This window comes from Rhea pennata, chromosome 9, assembly GCF_028389875.1.
Source record: "Rhea pennata isolate bPtePen1 chromosome 9, bPtePen1.pri, whole genome shotgun sequence".
Classification (NCBI taxonomy): Eukaryota; Metazoa; Chordata; class Aves; order Rheiformes; family Rheidae; genus Rhea; species Rhea pennata.
The window spans coordinates 23,644,301-23,671,712 of record NC_084671.1 but is presented as its reverse complement, the minus strand read 5'-3'; the positions used below and the strand labels follow the sequence as shown (position 1 = coordinate 23,671,712).

Here is a 27,412-nt window from a genome sequence, read left to right as displayed (position 1 = left end):
AGGTTTGAGCGTGAGGAAGGGCGAGGCCTCGGGATCCTGGAGCCCGTGGCACCAGACGCAAGAGCCACAAGCCAGCAGGCGAAGAAACCCTATTTGTACCTCTGCTCAGCACTTACCTGCAGAGAAAACGAGTCGGGCCAAGCAGCCCGAACACTCGCACCAAGGGAAACACACGTGTCCTATGTACACAGCTGCCAGCAAAAGCAATGGCCAGTATTTCCCTGTCCTAAACTCAGCCCTGTTTTATAAAATACCAATACTAAAAACACATGCTGCCAAACTGCGGGGTTGATCTGATGTTTATCGGAGAAGGCTGGAACAAGCAGGGAAGACCGAAGTGCAGTAATTCCTGCTTTGCCTTTTGCCGGGGTGCTCACACCATCTAATTCAGGAGGCTACGGTATGCAGAGACTCCAAAGCTGAGCATTCAAAATCACCCTGCGGCGATGTCCCGCAAGCCCACGCGTGCAGCAGCAACCCGGAGCACCCTCGCTTTCCACCCCGAATGAGCGCATGCTCCGTGCGTCAGAGGTAAAAGACTTCATTTATCCCATCGATGTTGCCTAAGAGGTAAGAGACCAACCAACACAATATACAGAGCAAGTGTTATAAACAAAAGGTGAATTGTGTTAGATGCTAGCTGCTATCCCTTGACAGTGAGACTGCCCAAAATAAGCATCTGAAATGATTATCTTGCAAACTTCTAGACACACATGGTCATGATGAATGAATTTTAAGCTCAGAGTAGTATATCATGTAACCATTTTATCCTTTATGCACTAAGCTAAATGTAAGAATAAGAAATCAGCAGCTGTGAAGGAGAGTATTCAAGACACTGGTAGTCAACAGGCAGAATATTCCCATTTCTTGTTTTGAGTAATACTGTGATATATGGTCCGAAGAGGTACATACTGAAATCTCCTCAGCATTCAACACTTGTTTCTTAGGACAATATGTTTTAATTTTTACAGTAAATCTCATGGCAGTGCACAATATAGGTCACAACTTTCTACCTGCTACCCTCTCTTCTGGGATGGCACAGGAATTGCCCAAGAGACAGACATAGAGGAACAGAGCAATTTCCAGATACAGCTCCAAAAATCACCTTTGCCAGCGACAGCATTCCCACTTTTATGTCTGTACGAATACTTAGCTCCAGAACCAGCTTTGGCAAATGCAGTTACTGTAAGATACAGATCACTTCTGCAGATCCCTAATAATGGGAAAAGCACACAGATGCTGAAGAGGTAAATGCAGTGCTAGAAACTAAATAAAATGGAACAGAAATGACTAAAGCTAAATTTCTCAGGTTTAAACTCCTCCCTAATCAACTAGAATCCAATTTTAGAAAAACCTCTAATTTAGGAAGAATATTCTTGACACTACCAGAAGGATGCAGGAAGGGGAGAGAAAGCGCAGAGAAGAGCCCTGGGAGCATCCTCAAATCTGCCACATCCCCGAACGCAGCGGTCAGAGGAGGGGCGTCCTCCGAAGGGGCTTGCAGAGCTCGCCAGCCCCAGGAGCAGCGACAACGTGCCCCTTCTCAGATCTCAGTTTGTCAGCGACTTCCCGCTCCTGGGTCTCCCGAGGAAGTGCGGGGACACCAGGAAAGCAGCCACGCGGCAGCTCCCGGCACACCCTCGCTTTCCACCCCCAATGAACACGTGCTTTGCGCATCAGACGTAAAAGATTTTATTTATCCCGTCGATGTTGCCTAAGAGGTAAGAGACCGACCAGACCCAACATACAGAGCGCTTGTACGTTCCCTTTCTCGGCGGTGGCATTCTCGTCCCGTGAAACGTTAGCTCCTCGTCGGGAGCTAGGGCCCCTCCTGACCGCGGGGGATTGCGCAGAGTTAGCGTACTCGGTGGCCAGGGAGTTCATGCAGAGCCAGAAGGAAGGGGAGAAGGTCCATATGCTCGCCCGGGTGCAGCCTTAGCCTCCCAGAAACAAAAACAAATGCAGGGCTTAAATTTACCAGTCTGCTGTACTTCCACTACGAGAACCAAGTGTCCACCTCACTTGTCACCCACTCTGCAACGAAAGGTTAGAGCAAAGAGCAAGCTGTATTTGGAACCACGCTATAGGAGAGCAAATGTCCCTCTGGCAGTGGGAAACCTTCCTTACCAGCCTGCAGGGAGCACTTGTGATTCTTCATTTTACAGTAAGCTTTAGGCAGAACAAAACCAAAGCCTCCTCCTCTCTCTATTGAAATTTCATGTTTATGGTTGACTATACATTATACAAAAATCGATTCTCAGCCTCTAAGGACACAGTCCTGTTGTACTAGATGACCATTTTGAGATCCCATTCTCTTTTTCTTATATTTAGCTCACATCATTATTACTTAAAAATTTTATTCCATAATATAGTTGCTTTTTTGGTTCTGCTGAGTTAATGATTGTACTTGCATTTCCTTTTCCTTCCTCTTCCTGAAACAGTAAACTCATTTCAACAGATGGTGAACAAGTCCGGATTTGCTGGAAACCAATTAACAAGATTGTGCCAATTTGAAATCTACCCTGTTCTTTTAAGCCAAAAAACTGCCTGCATTTCAAGAGCCTAATTAATTTTAGCTGTATTTATGGAACAGAGGGAAGAATATATAATTACTCTACAATTCCACTCTCTGATGATCAATAGAAATGCAGTTTTGTTCACACAATTTCTCTGCAGTGTATTGATCTGCTGAATCTTGGCCTTATACACATATCTGTACTACAACAGCGCCTGCAGATAGTGTGAACATGGCTGCAGTAATCATTATCAAAACAGCTTTCATCAGAGGGGCTATACAAGAATACACTTTTTCTCTCTAAAATCAACAAAAAAAATCTGCTTCTGTACACACCACTAACTACCAGTGCTGCTGCTGACACCGCTTCCTACATATGTATGATGCCCATCAACCTGCAGGTGGGATCTCAACACCCAGGAGGAGAGATCTGTGTGAATGTAGCTTGTCTTCCCTCCTCCAACTTTCCCTGGCAGCTGGAGGTGCTCAGGACAGAGCCTGCCTAGAGGGAACTGCTGCTCCTCCAGTTGAGACAAGGGACATTGGTGGAGTTTCAACAACTCACATCCCTTCGAGATTCACCTATTTGCTTGGGCAAAGTGAGGGCAGATCTGCCCCAGACCTCAGATGATGTGATGTGTGTTAGAAGAAAGGCTGGGGAATTGTACCCTCCAGGTAGTGCCACCCTAGTCAGCCAGGTCCCTTCACAGCAAGGACATGGAGGAGGACTCACACCTCGTCCTCTGCTTCATGGCCAGGGTGCAGGGACATTCATTTGTGTCATTCCTGCTCCATCTCCTCACCCTGTGCCCTAGCCTTCCGCCTCCCCTTACAGCAGCCAGGTGAAGGGCTCAAGAGGGGCCCACCACACTCCATGGGTGACCCACGTGCAGGGTAAGACTGCCAGGCAGCAAGGGGGGAGTCCAGGAGACGGCCATGAAAAGAGCAGGCAGAGGCCGCTTCCTGCGGTGGGGACCTGGTCTGTTGGGGAGACAGCACACTGCAAGCTGGGACCGCTATCACCAGAGTTGGGCAGACACCCTCCCATCTGCTGAGCTTTCCGAATCACAGTTTGTAGCCTCACAACTATGTTTCCTCAGCATATCTGATTACTTATTTCCAGTCATTACAGCAGCATCAAAACGGCAATCCTCCTCCTGTGGTACACCTCGTGTCTCTGCGCCCTGGCAGCCTCAAAGCGTTACGCCAGCGTAAATCACTGTCAGGAAAAGAGCAGCCACTTCCAGCACTCCTGTCCCCTGGCCTCCTCCGTTACCCCAGCCCTGCGGTGTTGAGAAGGCTGCTTCTACTCACAGGTCATCTTTGATCACTGCATAAATTTAAGCCCAGCAAAATGTCTCGAGTAGGTAGTACAGAGAGAAGAGAATCCGCTGCAAGGCCACAGCAGACCCAGGAAGTTAGAGCTGCACAAGCAGGAGAGGGAGTGAAAAAAGAAAGCAAGAGGGGTTATGTCTGACGAGAGGGCTGAGAGCGTGTGTGCGTGGGTGTGCAAGCAAAGCCAAGGAAAAGTACATCTGGACAGGGGCTTCATGACTTCTTGCAGATAACAGTTTCAACCACAAAAGTGTTTTCAAAATGACGAATGCGATGACAGCTCCCAGCCTCACGTCGACTTATACCTAGAAGAGATTAAAAAAAGAGAGTGAAAGGGGAGATAAAATTCAACAAGTATTAATTTACAAGAGCTGCCTCAAGTGGAGGAAGGAAAGCAGATGAGATGCAACCCCTGAACACTGAGACACAGAAACTACACAGCCCATATAGAAAGCAGCAAAATCCTGTCTTCTCTGGAAGAACAGCCATATTACCCAGGCCACCGGACTTCAGTGATAACCACCATGAGCTAATGGAGCCATATGGAAACAGCTGATGTCAACTGACAGCACCTCAGTGTTGCACTTCTACAGGCAAGAAACTGCATCATCCCCTGCACCACTTGTTACTGCCAAAGGCCCCTCGGATTTGCAGCCAGAGCCACTCACGTTCTTCAATCAGTTTTAGTCAAGAACAACGAGCACGGCTAACTGAAGTCTTCTGCTCAGTGTACCAATCCATCTTATGTTGACAAAAAGGTCTACACAGGACATTCAGATGAGCAGATGGGAGAGGGCAGCGACTCCAGCCAGCACAGCTGGCTGTAGCAGGGGACATCCATCCACCATCTGGGGGGTCCAATGCAAGGAAGCAGCTAACAACATATGCACCCCAGAGCCACGCGTAGTGCAGAAAGCCCGGTCAGAGGCAGGGCAAGATGGGGCACACAGCTGACAGGCGGAAACCCTTCCACTGCCTACCGACACCTATCAGCATCTTGCAGCTACACCATCTCCCCAGTACCCGTGGAAGTGCAAACAGGTCAGGGGAGGAAGGCAGGCAGCCGGATTCGCCTGAGCCGGATGCACAGCTTGGGCACCACGTGTTTGCCACTGAGCATTCGCATGGAGATGGCACAGAGGGAGGCAAAACCTGGAAAGCTGCGGCTCCCACCAGAAAAGCAACCAGGCACTACAGCTGTGGTGACTTCGGTACCCACAGGCTCTCAGCACCCTGCAGCTTCCCCAGCGATACAGGTTAACATCTCCAATGAGGCTTTAAATACCCCAGTATATAAAACCAAATACACAGGAGTACTGAAATTAGAGAGTTTTTGTAGCAATGTAGATAAGATGCACATTGCTGATTTTCATGAAATCGCTGCCAGGTGGTCTAAAGATCCCTCTTCACCGCTTTTTCAATATTATTAGGAACCTAATTAATTAAAGGCAATTTGCAGATCTAATCTACTCTGAATAGCTGCCACTGAGGCGGCTGTCTCCATCAGGGAAATTTTCCAAGCAGTTCCCCACAGCACTGCCATTAGTTCAGCCCCAGAAGCTCACATGTAAGTGAACTGCTGGCTCCTACAAGCACTTTTATCAGTGTTTCTATTAGGCTGATGGACAGAGCAATAGAAATATTTGAAATAGTCAGTACCTGTTTGCAGTAGCACTGTTATAGATGTGGGCACAGCTGAATTAGTGGGGAAACATCTCCAACAGTCTCCCATGGGCTTATACTCCCAGGGAAACCTCCCCTCTGGCCACAGAGAGGGGAGTACAGCGGTAAGCAGCAGACGACGACTGCACTGCAGTGGGGAGGTGGGTTAGGGATGACCAACACGACAAGGCTCTTACGTCGCCTCGCGCTCCTCCGCTTCAGCCGGTAAGTCTCCTTGCCGCTGCAGAGGCGGTAGATGAAGGAGCCGAGCTGCTCCATGTCCCGGATGTGCTCCGTTGCGATCATCTCCTCCTGGATTATGTACGTTTGAGGCAGGTATGTCCCTTTCTGAAATGACACCGTTTCCATCAAAATAAAGTACAGTTGTCGCAGCGATGTGACGTCATCTCCCATTCACTAAACTACTAGAAGGCCCAAACTCCCCTTCTGAGGCTGATTTACCTGCTCCCCTGTCCTCACGCTAAACGGCCCGATGCAACGAGCACCCAGACGGGGCAAACCAAACAGACTGGATCCAAAAATCGAATACGCACATGTAGGGGGCAAAGTCATGGTAGGATCACCACTGTTACAGACTAAACCACGTTTCACAGGAGGGAAGGCCAGGCTGGGAGCAGAATGAACCCGTCTGGAAAGGGATCAAGGCTCGACCGACACGCCTTGTACAACCAAAAACGTACATTTTACATTTGCTTCAAAAGACAACCTTCCCCCCCACCAGCTCTGCTCAGACTCCAACTATTTCACAAGTTCTCCACATTTCCCTCTCCTCCTTCATCTGTTCAGCCCAAGCTGAATACAACAGTCTCCTACCCTGGCACACAGGCATGGGGACTAGAAATGGCCCATGAGCACCACATTGAGCAATGACACCCTGCTGGGGAGCGCTGAGCAGCCAGGGAAAAGGCAGCATTTTGCACTTCACAATCACCCCCCACACAAGCGGAGTCATTTATGGTCCCTTCCACTTAGTCAAAGAGATAAAAGAATTAACAGGCCATGAAAGAGAGATCAGTATAAATATTATTGAGAGAAAGAGAGGCAATAATAGCACATCAACAAGCATCATCTCTGCCTTCCACCGTGGGACTGATTACCTCCGTACCAGAGCACCAGGGAACACAGTGGCTTAAGTTCACACCGTGATGCTGGGCTGGCATAACCTACGGTTCAGGGCAACTCTCCCCTCACGCTGGAGAGCTAGTCTATCAGTGGAAGGTCAGACATCGATCCTCTGCGAGAAACCGCAGGGGAGGGCAGGCGCCGTGTGCGGTTATCAGCATGAGCTATCGCATTAGAGAGTTCGTAGGGCTGGGGCTCAGGACTTGCCATGTCCTTGGCACGGTGAGAGGCTTCAAGAGAGGAGGACAACGTCCTCCAGTCTCTGCAGAGTTTCAAGAAAAATAGAGCTTTAAAGAGGTTGTGCAGGGCTTGATCCAGTCAGGCCTTGAAAACCTCCAAGGATGGAGACTGCCCAACATCTCCAGGCAGCGTTCTTCACTTCTTGACTGTCCTCAAGGTAAAAATTTTTTCCAAACTCAAAAATAAGCTAAACAATTAAAAATATTGTCTCCAAGGTGCATTTTAAAAACTGCATGGAGAGACTGGACACTCTACACTCTTAAAATCAGACACATAAGGCTACTTTAACTATATTTTTTCCCCTTAGTAATTTAATCTCTGATAAAGACTTCTTTTTTTTTTTTTAACTGTGATCTTATGTTTATTATTCTAGGTGCAACTGGCGATCCCAATTTCACACCTTTTTGGCAGCTCTGTGATCCTGGCTCTTCCATTTTCCTCTGTCCCGAGGACTGGCCACCCGCCACTGCCAGAAGCTGTGGCTGGTCTGGGACAACCTGTAAATAACCGTGTGCTGCGCCCCAGCGGCGCTCCCAGCCCCTTTACCAGATGGTCACAGAGGACGACACTGCGAGGACTGCCGGCAAGCAGAGCGGGAGCGTGACAAGGACTGGAGAGCAGGCGCCTCTCCAAGGGAGAGACCATCAAAGCTCCCTCGGAGGCACAACATTTTGCCTCTCAGCTTAACCCTACAGAGTTCACCACGCTGCATGGCTCAGCAAGCACAATTTAGGAAATTTGAGAATGAATTAGATTTTTTTTTTCTTTTAAACAGACTGTCAAGGACAGCAGTAAGAGATGCTGACTCTCAGTGCTTTGCTTTACCTGCAGGAGACCTTACAGGAGACAGACACGCACCTTCTGCGGTCCTGAAAACCCTTCTCGTTAGGTTTAGCTCAGTGGGTTAGAGAGCATGGTGCTAATAATGCTAAGGCCACGGGTTCAGTTTCTGTATGGGCCCTTGTTTGGGGTTGGACTTGATGATCTCCAGACGTCCCTTCCAGCCTTACCAGTTCTATGATTCTATGAAATCTGGCCTTGTTCCTGCTGCTAAGATGAAACAGTGCTCTATTTTAAGAAGGCTGTTTTGGGTCGCTGCAATACACCCGCACAGACTTCTGAACTGAAAGGGACTAAAATGCAGGGACTAAACCCAGTTAAAGCCTGCCGAGAGAAAAATTGTTGTTGGACCAGGTGGCGCATTTCAGCCCTCGGTGCAGCGCAGGGAGCAGCACCGAGCAGCATGGCACCTCGTGGGACATCGAGAGCTCTGCAAGCGGCAAACATGTAGCTGCAGTCACAGCAGGAGCGAAGCGGGGGTAAATATTTTTCCTTTGATTCCTACTATCAGTAAACACCAGAGAGCAGGAATCTGCTTCTTCTCCATGTCACCTTAGCCAGGTTCATCCCTTGTACCAGTGTTAGTGTGCTGCCTGCAAAATTAGCGTTTCAGCTAAAAACCCCGAAGCCATCAGTGAACATGAGGACTCAGCTGTGTCAGGGCCAAGGCTTATTTTACAGACATAGCAGCTTTTGTTTGCCAGGATTTTCTAACTGGCACTCAGGAGCCAATTCAGAGGTATACAAAACCAACACGATGCCAGCGGTACCTTCACGTTGACCAGCAGCTCCCACAGGTTGCGTGGAGGCATCACCATAGTGGTGTTCAGCTCGATGACGTAGCACTTGTCCAGCGTTATGTCGTGGTAAGCTGTCAGGCCCTGCGTCCCAAGCAGAGAAATCAAGGAATTAACCACTTTGCGATGAAACACTTCCGCGCAGATGTGTGAAAGGAAGCTGAGGGTGGGAACGGGGCAGGGAAGAGGTCTCCTTCTCGAAGCAGGGTGCCTCCCAGATAGCAGCCTCAGACTCTCCTGAGATCTCACCGACAGGGCTACCCTTCCTGCCATCAAAAACGCCCTTCGATTGCCTTTGTCTCCGCGCTCATCCCCTCTCAAAAGCTCTAGCAAGAGATGCCACAGAGAGAGAAACGGCCGGGGCTGCAGGACTGACGGCGTGCGCGTGCAGCCCCGCGCGCGCCGGGGGGACGGGGCTGCAGAGCCCTGCCCTGCAGCGGTGCAGGGAAGAGAAACGCGGCCCCCACGTCAGGACGGGCACGCTCAGCAGCCTGCAGGCAGACTCCCAAGCCACGGCAAAGCAGCACGGCTCCGAGCACGGCAGCTGGCCGGCACCCGCGAGGCCTTTGGCTCCAGCTGGCCCTCCAAGCCTCGCAGAGTTCACAAAGCTGCCCTTCGGATTACCCAAAAGCAAACCGGAAAGACCTGCCAGTATTCCTGGAGACAGAAATAGCACCAACATGCTAAAAAGCTAAAATTGCCATGCTATCAAGCACACTGCCGCCTCCCAGTGTCTGCCAGGCGAGGAAGCACGTGCACTGGGCTGAAGGCTGGTTATTAACTGCTTCTCCCACTGCTGCATTAGCTGCTTGGGGAGCAGAGCCTCCACGACGAGCAGCCAGTGCACCAGTCCCTCGGCATTTCTAAGCTCGTAAGGACCTGCCTCACACTCAAGTGTTAAATGGCCAAAAGAAAAATTCAGGGAAGACTGTAAATTGCTTTAAGCAACAAATCTGTCCAAGGGACTCACTACCGAGACATAACAAGGAAGGCAAGCAGGTTGGGAAGGAGGACGCTCATTAATACGACCAGTGGAGACTGACGTGACATTAGTGACAGCACCACACGAGTGCCACCATGCCGGCACACCCCAGCTCTTGCCCTCCTCCTCCACCCTGTGCTACCCATGCCACGGAGGCAGCCAGAGATATTCTTACTCGCTGGAAGTCATGGATGATATCTGCAGGGTCACTTCCTCCAAACTGGGGTACAGGCACATTAATTTGCTCGTAGTTCTCCTCAAGGTAAATCTTGACGTCTTCGTGCAACTCCAGCTGCCCTTTGAACGGTGAGTACAGGGAGTCCTCGTAGAGGACGCCGCAGTGGAACATGCTCTCGCGGGGAAGCTGTGGGGACAAGACTGAAGGGCAGACACCACACATATACATCCTCGCTTCCCATTAGCAGCCACCGCAAACACTAAGAGAAGGCTAAACACCATTTGAGGCATAGACACCTGGGAATGTTTCAGTCATTCCATCATCTAGAAAATATTTGTGATGAAAGTGGGGCAAAAACCCCCTGTGACATGTCCCGGACCTCTGCATCCTCTCCAAGCAGCACTGTCTCCCTTCTCACTAGCCAGATCCAAATGGATTAAATTCCCTGTGGGATTCCACAAGGGGTAATTCAAAAAGGCAGACTGCCAGTCTTAAATTTTTTATCTGGGTTATCCACATCCCTCCATAGATAATTTCCAGCAATCACACTTTTCTACATAGGGCATATAAGCTCGTGGTGAGCAAAGCACCATTTCTAAGCACACCTGTAGCATGTACATTGCAAAGTCACCAAAACCAAGAGTAACTTTGCCTCACTACAGTACCAGAGCTTCTCTCACCAGTGGCCCAGGAGCACAGGCTACAGGCCAGAGAGGCAGCACAGGGCAAGGGATGAAATCTGGTCACTAGATCACAGGTAGCCTTTGCAGACCTGGAACATAAAGGCTCTGGAGCCCTGGTCCCCAAAGCACCTCTGTGCACATGTGTCATTGGATATAAGCTGTGTTTTGGTATCACAGGCAGCCAGAGAGGCTGAGACTAGGAGGCCCCAAACAGACCAGCCGCTGCTTTCAAGTGCCACACTACGTGCTTGCCCATCACCTTTTCCTCGACCACAGCCGACACCAAGGGCTGTCCACTAACCTACCACCCACCCACCCTAAGCATCAGGGTGCTGCCACCTCTTCATAAACAAGTGTCTCCATCAAAGGCACAGCAAAAGGGCCCATCACATGAAAATTCAGGGACAGGGGGAAGGAGATGAACAATTCTACATTTGTCTTAAGCAGTTTGTCTTAAAGGTGGATTATAAATAAGCGTGAGTTATGAAGAATTTACAGATCTGAAAAGAAAGATTGCAAATTAATTTCATAGCAAGAAGATTTATGAAGCAAGGTAGCCCATAAAACAAGACTATAGTGCGGAGTGGGTAAGTGCTGGCTACAGAAACCCTGGCAGTCAGACCAAGCCCAGCTTGCCGAGCCGGGCGAGCTCATTCACCAACAGCTGCAACGCGGCAGGACGAGGCTTAAAGCGATGCTCTGTGGTTCCTTGGCTAACCACTCAGCAAGCCACAAAGCTCAACAGTTTCCTACCTAAAGAAGCAGCTCTACCTTGTCTTATTCCTAATGTTTTGACCCGTTGCTACTTAAATTCACAATGCTGCTAGGCTAGGCTTTCCAAAGACTGCTTTGGAGAAGAGGTGCTGAATTTAACTGAGGTTGAGAGCCCACCTTCTGTAGTATCTGACCTGATTTTCTGAATCTATTCTCCATTTGCTTTATTCATAGCGATATTTATTTTTGCTATGCCTAGGGTTTTGCTGTGGTAGGGCTTAAAAAATTTGCAAAAAGATGCTGTCTTGCCTGTACCTCCCTGCGCTCTCCAAGTTTTTCTCTCCCCCCACAAAAAGTCACTCTTTGAAACTGGTTTAGAGTTAAGAGTAGTAAGGTTGTGTTTACAAGGAAAAATTGGCAGGATATTTTTATGAAGTTATAAACAAAAAGGGAGGGAAGAGGAGAATTTCTGTGAGGCCCTTCCGAGCAGTCGGTGGAGGTGAGCCTGAGCCGACCACCTCAGGCATGCCCCACTTCTCAGAGCGCTGCAGGGCCTGGAAGTGTCAAATTACCACAGTACAAAGCAGCAAGTAGCACCTCCTCTTTTAAAGGCTGGAACAGCTTGGCTGCTCCAGTTCGAAGAGCCAGCAGTCCTTCCAGATGCTGCCATACCTGGGCGACGAAGAAGTATCTGTACACATACATCGACGCGAAGACCAAGCCAAGGAGCAGCACGAGGAGGCCCATGGTCAGGTAGCACACCCCGCTGAGCGATGACCGCCGGCCCTGCACCGCCGGAGGCGGCTCCTCCTGACACACAAGAACAGAGCATCAGTCACCTAACTCTATAGACAACACATTATTCAAAGCGTATACATGTGTGTGTGGTGTGCCGGTGGAGAACGCAGGCCATGGTCCTGCAAGGTGACCTCCCGTGTGGCAGCCCCCTCTGGCAAAGATAGTAAAACACTTTTATGCACTTCGCCCTCTGTGTGTGTGTGTGTACATATATACATATACATATGAAATATGAGAGTGCATATATGTGCATGCTTGTCCATGTACATATGCAAATATATGCATACTTTGCTTCGCAGCAACTGCTCAAAATGAAGTCAGGCTTTGTTTTCGGGGGTAATAGGGATCTACCAAAAAATCAAGACGAAAGACCAGGTCTGCACAACTCACAGTTAATGACTGGTCAATGTGTTTGCATTTCTATCTATGACCAATATTTTTTGTTAAAATGCTACCACCGTTGCTGCATTTCTCAGGGGAAATTTTTGAGGTGGGAATTACTGGATTCAGATAGGGCCGTATCAGCCACGGTGAATGACTGAGTGAGTCCACCCAAAGAGCTACATCGTCTGCCTTAACTTTACTTTCAAGCTGCAGACTCCTGCATACCTTCCACGACCATGCAGGATGGTCACAGCGTCACAGGAAAATAAATCTGCCTCTTTTAGAGTGTTGCCCACTGGGTAGGAGTCAGATCACCTAACAACTTCCCCCCCAAAAGAGAGGCCTGGAGAAGACAGCTTACTTCTTAGGGGTCAGTTATCCTTGCCTACGCTCTTATCTTTGCAACCAAAATAACCCTCCAAAACATGAAGCACGAAGATGTAAGGCCTTTCGGAAGCAGGTGAAAGAAACAGGTTCAGAGAAACTCCCATTTCCAGGCAGAAAATTCAAAACTACCCTCGGCTATGTTGGTGGACGGGGCGATGGCCCAGCAACAACACCTGCAGGGCCACCATACGCTTGGCAGCAGGAGCTCAAGCACCTGCTTAAACAGTCGGTCCCTTGGTGGCCAGCTAGGGAATGTTACAAGCAGAAAAACCTGATCTGTAAGAAAACCACCACCTCTCATTCTTAGGATCTACCACTTTTTCTCACCCACAACATCAGCAATGGAAGAGGGGCTTCTGCAGAGTAACATGGCCAAAGTCCCCCTTGCCCCAGGCACAATTGCAGCTCACACGCAGCGTAAATCACGCTGCAAACAAAACGCCATCATAGAAGACCAACACCTGCAGAGACCAAAGTGCTCTAGGAGAGCTTCTGTCCCAGAACCCTTCCAGGAGAAATCAAACTTTATTTCTTTCACCTTGATCCCCAGCTTTCATAAGACTTGCAGCACCTCAATCCCTTGCCAGCTTCCTACACCAAAGCATCAGTGCTTAATCAATGCTTGGCTGCTCTTCCTGCAAATAAGGGCATGAGAAAGCAGAAGAATATCACTATTTTAAGGTCACTTTCTCTCTTTCTTTGCCTTCCCTTCACAGATGAGGGCCAGCAACTATGACAGACCACACACACACACACACACACAAAATCACATTCATAAAGAACATTTAAGGCTCTCTGACCAGAGATGCTGGGATGGGAAAGTCATGCTGTACATCAAGTGCTCCATAACCCAGATTTCCCCAGACGGTTGTCAGCAGAGAAGCAGTGCAGACACCGGAAGCAAAAGGGAAAGGAAAGCTCCTGCTGCTAACACTGAGGCCAGGCTGAGAAAATGCTTAATGTTCACCAAGGGGGTTACACCCCGAAGATGCCAGATTCCCCTGCGGATAACGCACCGCTCGCTTCCTCGGCAGACTGCAAGTGCTAGCTCCACGAGGAGGTTTAGGGATGCGGCTCAGAAGGACCTAGCAACTCAACAAAATATACTCCCGCTAAAAAGGAAAACTTGGTTTGAAGAAGAGGAAAGGGCTAATAAGCCCTTACTGGTTTGTTGTTTGCAAGAGCAGGTCCATGCTCTTTGCATAGCTGAAGACACAGTGAGGCATCTCGCCCCTCACTGCAAATGCAGACGAGTTTGGCTCTCTGCAAAGTGTTCCTGACTTGGGGAGAAACGCCCAATTTTTGCATTTTGGGAAGAGGCAAGGGAGGCTAAGCAGAACTTTGTTCTGGGAGAAGCCAGTAAAGGCCACAAAAAAAAATGAATAAACCTCCTCAATTTCTAAGCGGGGGGGAGGAAAACTCAACAGGAACCATTCTGCTGGAATGGAGATGAAGGTGCTGAGATTATAAGTGCCGTCAGCCAGGCTAAGGGGAACAATTAACCGATTGCAATACTGAGAAGCTGTGGAAGGAGCAACTTGCTTTAACAGCATTTCACTCAGGACAAGTAACCTTCACCAGGTTGGAAAAATCCATGAAGCTTCTTCCAGAACTTATTACCTTGCTCTTGTTGCGACACACGTCCTTCCCAACAGGACGGCCGCTTCTGATTTCCATCTGTTCTTGCCTGGCTCCCTTTCAGGAAAGCAGTTTTCCCTTAACTTAAGCTTATTATAAAGAGAAGCAGGCCAAGCCAGCAGCTGGATGCAGGACAAGCATAGGATGAAGCAGGATGCCAAGGGCAAACACAACAACCCACCGCAAGCAGGCTGCCCTGCAGATTTTGAGGCTCTGGCAGTGTCGCCATCCTTCCTCTATTTCTGCCACAGAGAAAAGGAGGAGAACCAGCAGCCCAGTTCTCCTGGAAAGATGATTATGCCTTTCAGCCATTCCTTCGCATTGAGGATAAAAATCAAAATATTAATCGACAGCCACGAGCAAACTGAGCAGCTTTTTGCCAGAGGGAGCAGGTCCACCCATCCCTGCAGGGAGGGAGCAAAGGCAGCCCAGGGAACTTGGCCAAGCTTGCCGCTGCTGCAGTCTCAGGTGGGAAGATCCTGCCACATCCTTTCCTGCCTCCACGTTTCTTGGCATTGCCCTCGCTGTGATGGCAGCTCCTTCAGCACCGTAAATGCTTCGTGCCACCGGTGAGAGGCAGCGGTGGCCCTGGCACACAGTCCTGACCAGCTAGCCACAGTGACTCAGCTGCACCTGGAGGACACCCGACCGCGCCGGGTTCCTCTTCAAGAGGCAGCCGAGCAAGGCCGAGCCGGGGCAGCTGGCCGAGCAGCTCACAGGCGGGAAGCTTCAGTGCCAGACTAGCCGTTGGCAAACCCTGGCACAGCACCCAGTTCCCTCAGCCGCCGTGGGGATCCCTGATATTACTTAGGAAGGCCGTACAGGCTTACGAAAAGTAGACATTTGGTTCAATCCTCCCTTCCTCACCAACCTCAGGCTGAAGATGACAAACACAAGTGAGGAAATCCACGGCGTCATGTCACGCCTTGCTCTCTCGCGGGCAATACACCACGTTAGCAGAGACGGGCTCGGCTCCGTCCCTGTTCATGCGCTCGTTTCAGCTTCTGAGCCGCCCTGTCCGCTTCGCTTTGCCAGCTGCTGCCAGGCGATCCAAACGGATCCAAGTGGAGTAACCGCTCCTCCAGAAAAAGAGCTAAGAGCATTCAGCTTTTCCGAGTTTATTGGTTTTCAGTAGTCCGTTTCCACCACGATGACATATAATTGCACAGAGAAATGTCACATTCATTTCTCTCAAAATCTGCCACTTGCTGTTCGCTCTGGGATTCGAGCCATTCTCCTTTCATGTCTGCATAACTTGCAGTGAGCGTAAAATAAGCACACATATTCATATCAATATTCAAATAAGCCGAAAGCCAGATTTGCTTGTACATGTCTAGCTGGTTAACAGATGCATTTGTCGAGTTCTCCATGAAGCATTTTCTTTACAAAAATACGAATTATGTATTTTCATTTATGTATTACGAAATAGGCTGATATGCAGTCTTTCACTTTAGATCTAGCAGGGCCTGATGAACAGAGGCCACAGCTTGGCAAGTGTCTAAATATACACCTCCAACAAGAAGCTTGCAGAAACTAAAAATAACAGATGTGATTCTGATGACTGACAAGTGAGGAGAGAAATACGATACAGGCTAAACACTCAGCAAGACACAGTTTTGAGGGGAACGCTACCCAAAAGGCAGGAACACGGTGATGGAAAGTCATCCATCTCTAGGAAGCTGCTCGTTACTCCAAGGAAGAGTGTGCGCTCTCACAGAGGAAGGTGCACTCAGTAATTACTGCCGCACCACGGGCAACTACAGCTTCCTCAAAGGGAGCAGGCTCCAAATCTAAGACCCAGGACCAGAGCAATTGCCAACCTCTAGCTCTGGAGATGAGAGCCTGCACAGGAAAAGGGCAGATGCATCAAGACAGGCAGGGGAGTAGATGAACTATTACAAGAAGGCAGCTCACTCCTGAGTCCACTCAAGCATCTCGCACCTTTCAAGAAATCTCCCCTGCTAGACGAGGAAGAATGACTCCTGGTCCCAAAAGCAGCTGAGCTTTGAGGTAGAAAAGGAGTGAAATCAGGAGAAATACCAAGTGACACTAAGCAGGGAATGATGTAATGATGTCCTGGCTATTGCCTCGGGAAGACTCATAAGGGCCAACACTTCGCACTGGCAAGAAAAGGTCTATAAGCAAGCTGCAACAGAACGGGACCACCATCCCACACTGCCAAGCATTTCTAAGGCTTTAGAAAAGGGGGGGGAAAAAGTGTGCATGTACATATTTACACACACACACACACATATACATTGTATACGTATACAGTGAATAGGACATACAGTTTCCAAGGCAACCGAACTTCCAGCACACAGGACCTGAGCAGTGCCTGCGCAGGGCCATGCAGCAGCATTTCCACAGGAACACAGTGGCTGGCTTTTGGACTCAAAAGACGCCCTGAATCCAAAAAATAAAGGCTGTAATCAAGAGATTATCACAGCCAAAGGCAAAAAGGTTGCAATAAATGAACCTTATCACATCTTTGAATGATGCTGCCACATGTGACTAGCAACAAAGCCACCAGCCCAGGAAGCCACCTCACAGTGCTGGTCTCTGACACCTTAAAACACTTCTTCGACCTGCACCAAAAATGTTCAAGACACCGAGGAACTGAGGCAAGGAAATGTCGTCAGTTTTCAACCTGCTTTTAACATACCTGAGCCTTGTTTCTCAGCCTGGTGAAGTAAAAAGTGACAGCTACTGCCGGGTCTACAAAACCACCCTGCCTTAGTCCACTCTCAGGCATCACTAAGAAAGCCACCCACAAGCCTGGGTGCCTGTTGTACCGTCACGGCTTCTCCCCACGCTCCAGTTACTTGCACTCACGGGAGGATGCAACAGTGCTTTGGGGCTCAGTGCACTCAGAAGACGGCTCTGGGGAAAGACTCGAAAGGGCTAGTTTTATCCATGTGCCCAGGTGTGTCCCCAGCTGTGAAAAAGTCTAGGGCTCCACACTAAGAAACCTAAAATACAGGACATGCTGCCAAAGCAGTGAGCTGTCACATGGCAGGACAGCAGGACCGAGCACTCGGGAAAGAGCTGGACACACTTCCATCAACTCACCAAACACTCATCTGTTCCCAGACCCAAACCGGACGATTACTCCAATACGCAAGAGAGCAGGGAAGCCTGGGAACCAGTCAAGAGGGCTAGCATCCAATTTTACAAAAGGAGCAAAGATCGCAAGCTGTCTCATCACATCTGAAAGCAGAAAACAGGACAGGGAGAAGTCCTGCACACACAGAAAGCTTCACACTACACCACACCAAGCTATCCACCCACAACTGCAAATGCTGATGGAGCAAAGGCGGAGGGCATCATCTGGGATAATCAAGACCAAATTAGCCATTCTGGCTGTCCCCAAGGGCCAGGCAAGTTCTGCTGACCCGGCTGTGACAAACTAAGCCCTTGCCACCCCTAGTGCCCACCTCGCTCTTCCATGAGAGGTGACAGACCCCCGGACAGGCAGCAGCAAGTGGCTGCGCCCGCGACGTGCAGGATCAGGAATAGCTGAGGTACAGGCACGTGCTGCCTTCACGGCTCTGCTGATGGCAAAGGGGAATTAGTGCCTTGAATCAGCGCAGATTGCTCAAAGATGAAGCAGCAGAGTCCAGAGCTTCCCCAAGCTCAACTGAGGCACCTGAGCAAGAAACCAGATTTTCAAGCCATGACATTTGCTGCTCCCTACAAATCAGGGCTTACAAAGTGTCACGCTGCAAAATGAAATCACTGCTCCCTTTCAGAAATGTTGACAGTGATTATCTCTACTTCTCCTACAGCAGCATCTCAACGCCGTGACAGAGTCAACCTTATGCTTGAAAATTCACCACCTAAAGAAACAGCGTCTGGTTTAATATCAGCAAGAGAGAGGCCATGCCAACTCTCCTCGGTGTTATTGTTCAAACTGGCTTGGAAGGTAGGCATGGCAACAAGGAAGGAAACTCTGCAAATTAAATTCAGAGGGAGCGATTAAAAAATAATAACAATAACCAAAACAATCCTCCTCCCCAAACCCTACCATCTTGTACTTCCCCAAACTCTAACAGCACTAGCATTACAAAAATGCCCAGGATCCCACACATCACCCAGGCATCAAACACCAGTCCAGAAGGTAGAACACCTTTTCCATCTCCTGTAAACCCAAAGGCTCAGTAGCACAAAAACAGACTGCAAAAACGCACACAAGGACAAGTCATCCTCCTCGCAAGCTCAGGTTCTCCAGCTCTGTAATCGGTTTCCTGTACAAACCTGTACAGGAGCTTCCCTTAGCAGAGTAGCAAGGCACCGTAACTACCAGCCCATCTCTGCCCTGAACAGTCATGGGAACAGCACGGCGCAAGGCCGGATCAGAAAGCTGGCGTCCTGCTTATCGCAGGGACAGACTCCTCCTAGCAGATAAAGGAGTCCCTGTCCCATGGAGAGGGCCCGCAGCGTTACAGCATTAAGACGTTCAGCATACACAAGTAAGCTTCTACCTCTCGCTTACATCTGGTTCGTTCACTTTAAAAACTGTTGTCTTTTAAAGACATTTCCTGGTTATTAGTGCTTCTGTGCATCACCAGCACTCAAGGCAGGCATGCAACTTGTTCGTTTACATGTAAACGACACCTACATGCAAATCAACTACCAAACCACAGAATTGCTGGAGTTGGCAGGGACCTCTGGAGATCATCTGCTCCAGTCTCCTTGCTCAGGTAGGTCAGCTAAAGCAGGTCACCCAGGACTGTCAAGTTGGGTTTTGAATATCTCCAAGGACAGAGACTCCACAACATGTCTGAGCAACCTGTTCCAGTGCTCTGTCACTCTCAGTGAAGTGTTTTCTTATGTTCAAGTGGAACTTCCTGTGTTTCAGTGCCTATCGCCTCTAGTCCTGTCACCGGACACCACCCTCCCATCAGGTATTTATACAGATTAATAAGCCCCCCCTCAAGACTTCTCCTCTCCAGGCTGAACAGGTCTATGTCTCTCTCGCATTTGGGAGCCAGCACTGGATCTGGCACTCCAGATGAGGTCTCACCAGGGCCGAGTAGAGGGGAAGGATCTTCTCCCTCAACCTGCTGGCAATGCTCTTCCTAATGCAGCCCAGGATACCACTGGCCTTCTTTGCCACAAGGGCACACTGCTAGGCCATATTCAACTTGTCGAAAGCTGTGTTGGCTTAGGATCCCCTCCAGCTTTTGAAGAATATTCACCTTTAGAAAGTTCAAGATTTCCTTTCTCCAGTTTTTTTATCTGCATCTTTTTGCTGAAAGAGCACTCTGTTTCCAAACTCAGTAGCATTTAACACCACTGCTAGAAATAGTAATTCTCTCCCTTAAGCTGCTCCTCCACTTTTAGCCAGATCCTTTGTCACGTTCAGCTGGAATGTCAAATATTAACACCTGGAGTCCAGCGCATCATATAAGCAGAAACTCAAGTCTAGCATTTCACTGGAATGAGTCCTACAAGGGACAGGCTCTCCAGCAATGCTTCTGCAATTCAGTCCTTTTCCTCCCCTTCCAAGACATCCTGACATCACAGAAAACTAGTAACGATGTTTGTTTTTAAGCTGATGACCCCTATAGGTCACAAAAGAAGTCAGTTCAGCCTAGGTGGACATAGGAGGGTTGAGAAAAGGCCAGGAAAAATCTTGTGATATGGGAGTCAGCTTCCTGAAAGCAAAATCTACTGTGTTCAGATCTTCAAATTAAGACCTCAACATGCTGAAAACACCCATGCCTCAGAAGCATCAACCTATCCCACATCCAAAGGGCAGCAGAGAGCTGCGTGTGGACTGTAGGAGCTGCTACACCTGTACCTACTGCAGAGCCAACATCACGGATGCTCAAAGCCCTGGCCAGAGCAGTGCTTTTCCGGAGCATCATTGCTCACAACATCCCAGTACCTTCCGTACAGCTGGGAAGGCCAGAAGAAGCAGAGCAGCATGAAATGTGCTCATTCTTGCTGTCACCTGCAAGGGAAACCCACGTCACCAAGGAAACGAAGGAGGCTGGCAAAATGGCGAGGCTGGTGCAAAGGAAAATCAAAGCTGCTGGATTTTCTGAGGGGGAGAGCACATCCTGGGCACAAAACAAGCAATCCTGTGGCTCCTCTCTGCAGAGATGGAAAGGTCATGGGGTTCCAGCCATGGGCAGCAAACACGTCATTACGAGATGCATTTGCTGCATCTCAGACTAACAGGAAGGGTGTGATCCAAAGCCCCGAGAAAGGAGGAGTCTTGTGGAGTTCCAGGGCAGCGGGATGCGATGAAGGGCATGCAAACAAGGCCCGATAGCACTGAAAGCAGCAGCAAGACACCAGTCACACTTGCCGGACATCTCTGGGTGCACGCTGGAGAGTTCTTCACAGCCCTTGTGCCTTTAACCCACTGCCAAGGCTGTTACTGGTCTTGCTGGAATCTACAGCTATGGCTATCTGTAGGTACAGCTCGAGTCCTTCCCAGCTCCCCACCCGTGCACGAAGCACGGCAACCTCACCAGTTACATCCAGCAGCCAAGGCCCTGAGCAGAAGCCATCTTCTCCCAGATGCCCATCCTTCTGGGAAGCAGAAGACAAATACAGTCATGCATGCCATTCTCAGAACAGTCTTCTCCAGACACATCAGGACAAGTTGTGCTTCCTGCTTCTCTTCAAAAAGGTTTAGGGGCAAGCGAGTTTCCCAGCGCACACAGCCATTTTCCCATGCGCAGCAACCTGTCCTGGATGTCTGCAGACACCCAACGTGGCACCCAGGCTGTGCCAGAGCGTTCGCCGTGAGACGTGTTTCACCTCTGGTCAGCAGAGATGAGTGTTTAGCAGAGATCTTGACAAGGAGAGCCGAGTAGTTCATCTTCATTACACAGAAAGTGAGGGAGACCAGCGATGAGTTTTCCCCCCTATTCTTGCTAAGGTAACCCTTACGAAGCAGAAGATTTTAATTAAAATCCCTTCTCCTACAGATCCTGTATGATCTCGGCAGAATATTTAATTACTAATGTTAGAGGGGTTTACAAGAAAGTAACAAAAAAAAAAAAAACCAAACTAAATTTGGATTGGAGAGCTATCACCATCTGAGTTTTACCTGTTCTTGTAGATTTAACAAACAAGTAGTATATCTCCCAGGGCCGTTAAAGACATATGCATACAGATTTATTTCCATTTCAGACTATGAACCAGGAGTTCAATTAAAACTCACTGAATTCTATTTTACTTCTGAAAATATTTTCCAACAAGTACAAAAAAATATTTTGCTGACTGCATAACCTCAATCTGTCTTCTACTCAAGGCTGCTACATTCTCCCACCTTCTTCTTTCTAATGACAACAAGATTGCTTTTATTACAAGACCTTAAAATGTTGAAATTGCCTCAAAATTACATGGATGTTCTGATTGTTTCAATTGCTTATTCTTGCTAACTCAAATCGAGCTGCACAGCAGAGAAACACAAGGTACCTCACATAGAGGCTTGTGTCAGGTCTCTTCATCTACCACTTTTTGGGACACATTAGTATCACACGTCCTCCCGCCTGCCACATCACTGTGCTTACAGAGCACCTGCCAAAACTCGCAGGCTGCAGAAGCCCCAGCTGAATCATTTCCTGGCTCTGGGATCGAAGTTCAGAAATCAAAAGGGCCAAGAATGCCGAGCATCTTGTTTGCATGCACTTTCAAAGTCATTTTGCTGCAAGGCAGCTAGAGCAAGACACATGCAGACAGGAATCACTGGCAGCACCAAGAGCGTACTGCAAGACAGCCCAGATGCTGAAAGATCAACCACACAAGCTTGACATTTTATGAAGGCGCACGCTTGCCTGGCCCAGTGAAGCACAAACTACACCCAGGAGACTGTTGCCCAAGAATCTAGTGTCCCAAATATCCTGAAAAATAACTCTGGACAGATCACCTTCTCATCAGTAGATGTGGTCCCTGAATACTGGCATGTCTCACTGACTCACTGCAACCTGCTCCCGCCGTTTTGTTACAGGTCTTACACCGATCTGCTTCCATGTCCACCTGCTGAACTTAAGAAACTGCTGAAGAGGTTGTCTGAAATTCCTATTTTTAACTTCCTTTATAGACTATGTGGACTTCAAAGAACAGCACAGTGCTCCCCAGAGTCAGAAAAACACCCCAGGCAATGAAAGGAGTCCAAAAAACACTATTTGCTATTCAAGCCAATTTCATTCATCTGGCAGGACCTGAATCAGAATGATTTTGATTGCTGGAGTCCTGTAAAATTAATGATGGAAATAAGTTTGTTACATTTTTTTTATGTCCTGTTCTCACCAAGCTCATGAGAAGGAGCCAGATCCTGCCTGAGCTGTGTAGGATCAGCAGAATGAACGAGTTTCCAGATGCAGAAAGCTGCTTTTATGGCAGCGTGGGCCAGAAGTCCAGCGCGATAGTTAACTTTCAGACTGCCTTCTCAGGGCTCGACCTCAAAGGTGGGAAGAATCCAACCACCTTCTTTTGCTCATAACTACAGAAGGTGAAAGTCTGGAAATCACTGAGGGATCACAGGTGGCCACGTTCCCATTATAGGTTCCTGTACAGTTTCTAGAGAGTTGGATTAATAGATGCAATAACGATACATGGAGTACATTCAGACCTCATTTAATAGAGTTAGAAGCGATCAATGTCTGATGTTAGAGATCATTACGATATAAACAACTCCTTGAGCTCTCTGTAAAACTGAGCAGTCTACTAAAGCACCCACTGCAGAGTAACACCGGAGAGGCGATTCCCACCCGTTCGGTAAGGCAGGAGAAGGTAAGGAAGGATGCTCAGCAGCGAAGAACACAGAAACACTGTTTAAATCTCGTGCTCAGGAACAGAAGCATTTTAACAAGATGGATCCGATTCTGTGGGTCAGCACATCCACGGGCAAAGCCCTCCCGCTGCCTCATGCTGTGTTTACGGCAGCGGGTCTGTCCTTACAGAAGGACTTGTGAGCCGGGGCTCACCGGCAGGTGAGGCCTGGGGAGCCCCCAACTCCTCGCCAAACGCGACAGCGCTGGTTTTTCCCTTTTGGGAGCAATTCCTCCCTCCGGGCGAGGGGCTCCAGCCACAGGGCCGCGGGTAACGCGCTCAGCGCAGCCAGGGGAGGTCTGGTCGGGGCTTGCAGCACCAGCCCGGGCCCCCCTCCAGACCTACCAGGGTTGCCCTACCGCTTTCGTGCGCTTCGCGCCTGGCAGGATCCCAATCTCTGCAGGCACAACTAGCTGTTTCTTCCTTGGGTACCCGTCCCCTGAAGTACAGTACAGCAAATTCAACCCGAGAGGGTCAGCCCCCATCTCGAAAACTGCCGAGAGGACCGTGCCGCGCTCTTAGCTCTCGTCCTTACCGCCGGCTCCTTCCCCTTACTTCGAGCCTCATTCCTGGCAGCCTGGTTCCTCTTTTCTGAGGTGCTGTGATTTTAAAGTCACCTACGAATGCCAAACGCCAAGTTACAGCCCCGGCGGACTCCTAACGCCGCGGCTACCCCGCACCCTCCCCTCCCCGCTGCTCCGGACGCTGAGCTCCGCCGGCCGGGCGCTAGCACCGATGGGTTCCCACGCTTCCACCCGCACCGGCGAGGACACCGCCGGCTCCCGCAGCCCGCGGCGCCCCCGCACTCACGGCCGCCGCCGCCGCCCCATCGCCCGCCGCCGCCTTCTCCGCCTTGAGCGCGGCCGGCGCCTGCTGGAAGCCGATCTGCACCATGGCCCGGGCCGCCGCCGCCGCCGCCGCTCGCCGCCCGCCGCCGCCGCCGCCCCCCGCGCCCGCCCCGGGGCGGAGCCGCCGCCGCCGCCCCTGCGGCCCGGGGCGGGACGTGCGCGCAGGCCGAAGGTGCGGGCGCTGAAAGCCGGGGAGCGACGCAAATAAAAGGGGGGGAAAAAAAAGGAAAAAAAGATTGCAGGTTTCTCCCACGCAGGAGCGCGGGGGGGGACCCCGAGGGGCCACAGGCCGCCCCCTGCCACGGGCTCCGCCACGCAGGGAGGCCCAAGGAACGGCGGAGCGGGGGCACACGGAGGGGAGGTCATGCCGGGGGAGCGGGGGAAAACCCAGCCGCAGCTCCTTACGGGGCCAGAGGCAGCAGCCGCGGAGGACGCAAGAGGATGGAGGTGGCCGCTCCGCCCGGGCCAGCCCTGGGCAGCACAGCAGCAGGCGGATCATCTCCCTCGTGGGGACGGGGATCTAGAAAACGCCTTTCCTGACAAAAGCGGGAGCGTGGCACGCAGCAGAGGAGGCGGGAGAGGGCCACGGAGATGCTCTTGTGCCACCGATCCTGGTTTTGTGCCACTTGACTCCAGGTTTGGGACTAGGGCTGCCGGGGGGCTGGAGCATTGCCCGAGCGCAGCAGCGCTGCTCACTACCTGCCCGTACGCAGGATTCGCCAAGGCACCTGCACAGCAAGGAGTAAAGATTGCACACTGGTAGTCTTGGAAAGGTAGGAAAAGGAGGAAAAACATCAGCAAAACCTTCCCTTTCACCTCTGCTGCGAGAGCAGCAAACTGTCAGCAGTGAAACATGGCAATACGCTAACATCGATTTGGGCCCCTTAAACATACTATTTATTTATTACAAAGCTGTTAGGAACATTTTCTTTCGATCCAGAAGGATTCATTACGTGACTGACCGGTTTACGTCACGTTACGAACTAACCCATTGATAAATTAGTGCTAAATTTTATTTGCAAAAGGCATCTTTGGCAGCGATCCAAAGTCGCGTCACCACAGCAATGTCTCGCAGCGCTGACTTACGTTGGTCGCTTCTCAGAGCCACTAAATCCTCCAGCACCTCGGTGTGTGGGTCAAAGTTACATCAGCGCTGCCAGTCTTATCTCACATGCAAACACGGGGCAGCCCTTCCAAAACGGCCACAGATTTTAGGGGAGCAAACTGAGATGCCACCGTCCCGATTTTCTGCCATCAGGAGCACTTACCAGATCCAGACACCTCCGATTCAAGTCTGCGGGGCTCATGGGAAGAGCCTGCACGCTCAGGAAAGCGAAGACGCTCCGGTAATACCCGGGTTACTCGTGAGAAATGAGCACGAGGCCCCCGACGTTCATCGGAGGGCCTGGCGGAACTACTCTCGATTTTCGCAGAGGCAGCCAAAGGAAGGGCAGCACCGCAGCAGGCCAAGGTAGCACCAGCGCACGGGGAAGCAGTGAGGACACCTCTTCCCTTTTCATGCAAATCAGGTGCTGGCCAGAGCCAAATACTGAATCAGTCTGGATCTTCTCTGGAGTAAAGCAATTAATTTCCTGTTTTAAATGGAAAGCAGTATTGATCAAATGCAGCTGCACATGTCAGGGGACAACACTGTTTTTGGCTGGGATGCGGTAGCTTGTTCAGATCAGTCTTGCTGTTCTCCACCAGGAAGGCCCCTCTGAAGCCCCACTGTCCTACCTGGCTGCTGGTGCTGCTGCTGGTGCCGAGGCACCACTTAATGTCTCCCAGCAAAGCATGAAGCAGCCCCTAGGCAGGTCAGGAGCTGCCGATGTTAACATGCACTTAAAAAACCCAAATAAACAAAAAAGAAAACCCAAAAGCACCACACACTTCTGCAATTCCGTTAATGGAAATGTACAACAATCTACCAGTTTGCAGCGTTTGTGAATACAGCTGGAATATTTGCATCATTTTTACTGTACCACAGAAAAATTTGCAGTATTGGTGGGGGAGGCAAGTTATTCTCAGAGTAGCAGATTAAAAAAAAAAGTGGCAAAGAATCCCAAAATGCATTTTTTAAAAAAACTTATAGAAAAGCATCCAGAAGATTATAAAATGGATCATGTTACAAATCTAAAATTGTAATCTCCATTCCTTATTTAAAGGTTTAAAGTGTAGTATCAGTGACAGCCATGTTGTTCTGAAACATGTCTTGATTTCAATTATATATCTGGATGAATGGTTTCCTTTCAAAGTATTAAGAAAAATCACGATAGTCTTCATATGCCAAGTTTCAGACTAAAATAATTTTTCAGTAAGAAATGTCCTCCAGCTATAGGCCCTTTCGTTTGAGGCTGAGAGGATAAACTCTGAGACAAATTTACAGTCTCTCACTAGCACAGCTTAAAACATACGTCTCTTTCCTTGAAGCAGAAAAGTGACATGCTGCATATGAAAGACGTTTCTCAAATCTACTGTCTTTTCTGTTTTTAAGCAAACAGGTTTCAGTTTAAAACTGCCACCTTACTGACATTATTAAAACCACCCGCTATTTTATTAGACCTCAATAACAAAGTTTCTCTCTGTTGCAGGTAATTAAGTTGAATCCCAGTAACAATTTATTTGACTGATCTTTCACTAAGCCCAGCAGCATGATACCACTTCTAAAGTAATGTACCCGTAGGAATTTTATCAACCTTTATCAGAGAAACAGCCCACTACATTACCACTTTTCACCTTTCAAAAATGTGCCACTTAATGGGGGAAAGGGGGGGTGGAGAAAAAAAAATTAAAAAAATAGCCTCCCAAAGTGCGCCTTAAGATACGCTGAGCTGACCAGAATTTGTCTTTTACTGAGCTGCATCTACTTCAGAAGTTCATCCTGGTGTATTAATAGTCCATCACTGTATCAGGCTGGAAGAAAATGTGAATTTTAGGGCCCTTAAATCATTCTGTTCTCCTACTGCAGTTCTAACAGTGGCTGGTTCTAGTTGCCATGCTGTAAGAATGAGCAAACTAAATAACGCTTAAAAGTATCCCTTTATTTTCCCTTTCCTATACCATACTGATTACAGATTAGCTAAGTAGAAAACAGAGGCAGGTTGGGTTAACGAAAAATAATAATAAAAAATAAAAACACATAATAGGGAGGTTGTACCGATAGTTTTGTTCTGCTTTGTGCAACCTACGTCTAATTGCCCCATGTAATTGCATGAGGCAAAGCAATTACCTGCAGCCAAGGGCAGAGAACAGCCCTGCGGGTTCCCCGGGACGCAGCCGCGTGCGCCTGCGGCCGAGCTGCGTTCGGCGGCAGCTCCCGGGCGCGCGGGCTCCGACCGGCCGGGGAGCGCCTCGATCCCCGCTAGATCTAACGCAGAGCGGGTCTTTGGTTCCTTCCCTCCTCCTCCTCAACTCAGACTGATGGTTAGGCAGCAGCAGGAAGCACTGGGCCACCTAGGAGGGCGAACGGAAGGCT

The 27,412-nt window shown here is 49.5% G+C and overlaps 1 protein-coding gene across 1 annotated transcript; it reads right to left on the bottom strand.

The window, feature by feature from the left end:
* Nucleotides 1-1,676: 1,676 nt before the first annotated feature.
* ITM2C (integral membrane protein 2C) lies at nt 1,677-24,014 on the bottom strand. The gene is made up of 6 exons (XM_062583016.1): nt 23,900-24,014; nt 11,762-11,899; nt 9,690-9,878; nt 8,506-8,616; nt 5,710-5,860; nt 1,677-4,155 (listed from the first exon to the last, which is right to left on the bottom strand). The coding sequence occupies exons 1-6, from the start codon at nt 23,981-23,983 to the stop codon at nt 4,064-4,066; spliced, it is 765 nt and encodes a 254-aa protein (XP_062439000.1). The 5' UTR covers nt 23,984-24,014; the 3' UTR covers nt 1,677-4,063.
* Between the last annotated feature and the right edge of the window lie 3,398 nt (nt 24,015-27,412).

What these genes read in the sequence shown, in the direction of transcription:
- ITM2C (XM_062583016.1), bottom strand. Translation starts at nt 23,983, where the DNA reads ATGGTGCAGATCGGCTTCCAGCAGGCGCCGGCCGCGCTCAAGGCGGAG. An exon ending in TCATCCATGACTTCCAGCGA is followed by an intron (nt 8,617 to 9,689) that starts GTAAGAATATCT and finishes CTTGGGACGCAG; the next exon opens with GGCCTGACAGCTTACCACGA. An exon ending in GCGGAGGAGCGCGAGGCGAC is followed by an intron (nt 4,156 to 5,709) that starts GTAAGAGCCTTG and finishes AATCTCTTCTAG; the next exon opens with GTATAAGTCGACGTGAGGCT.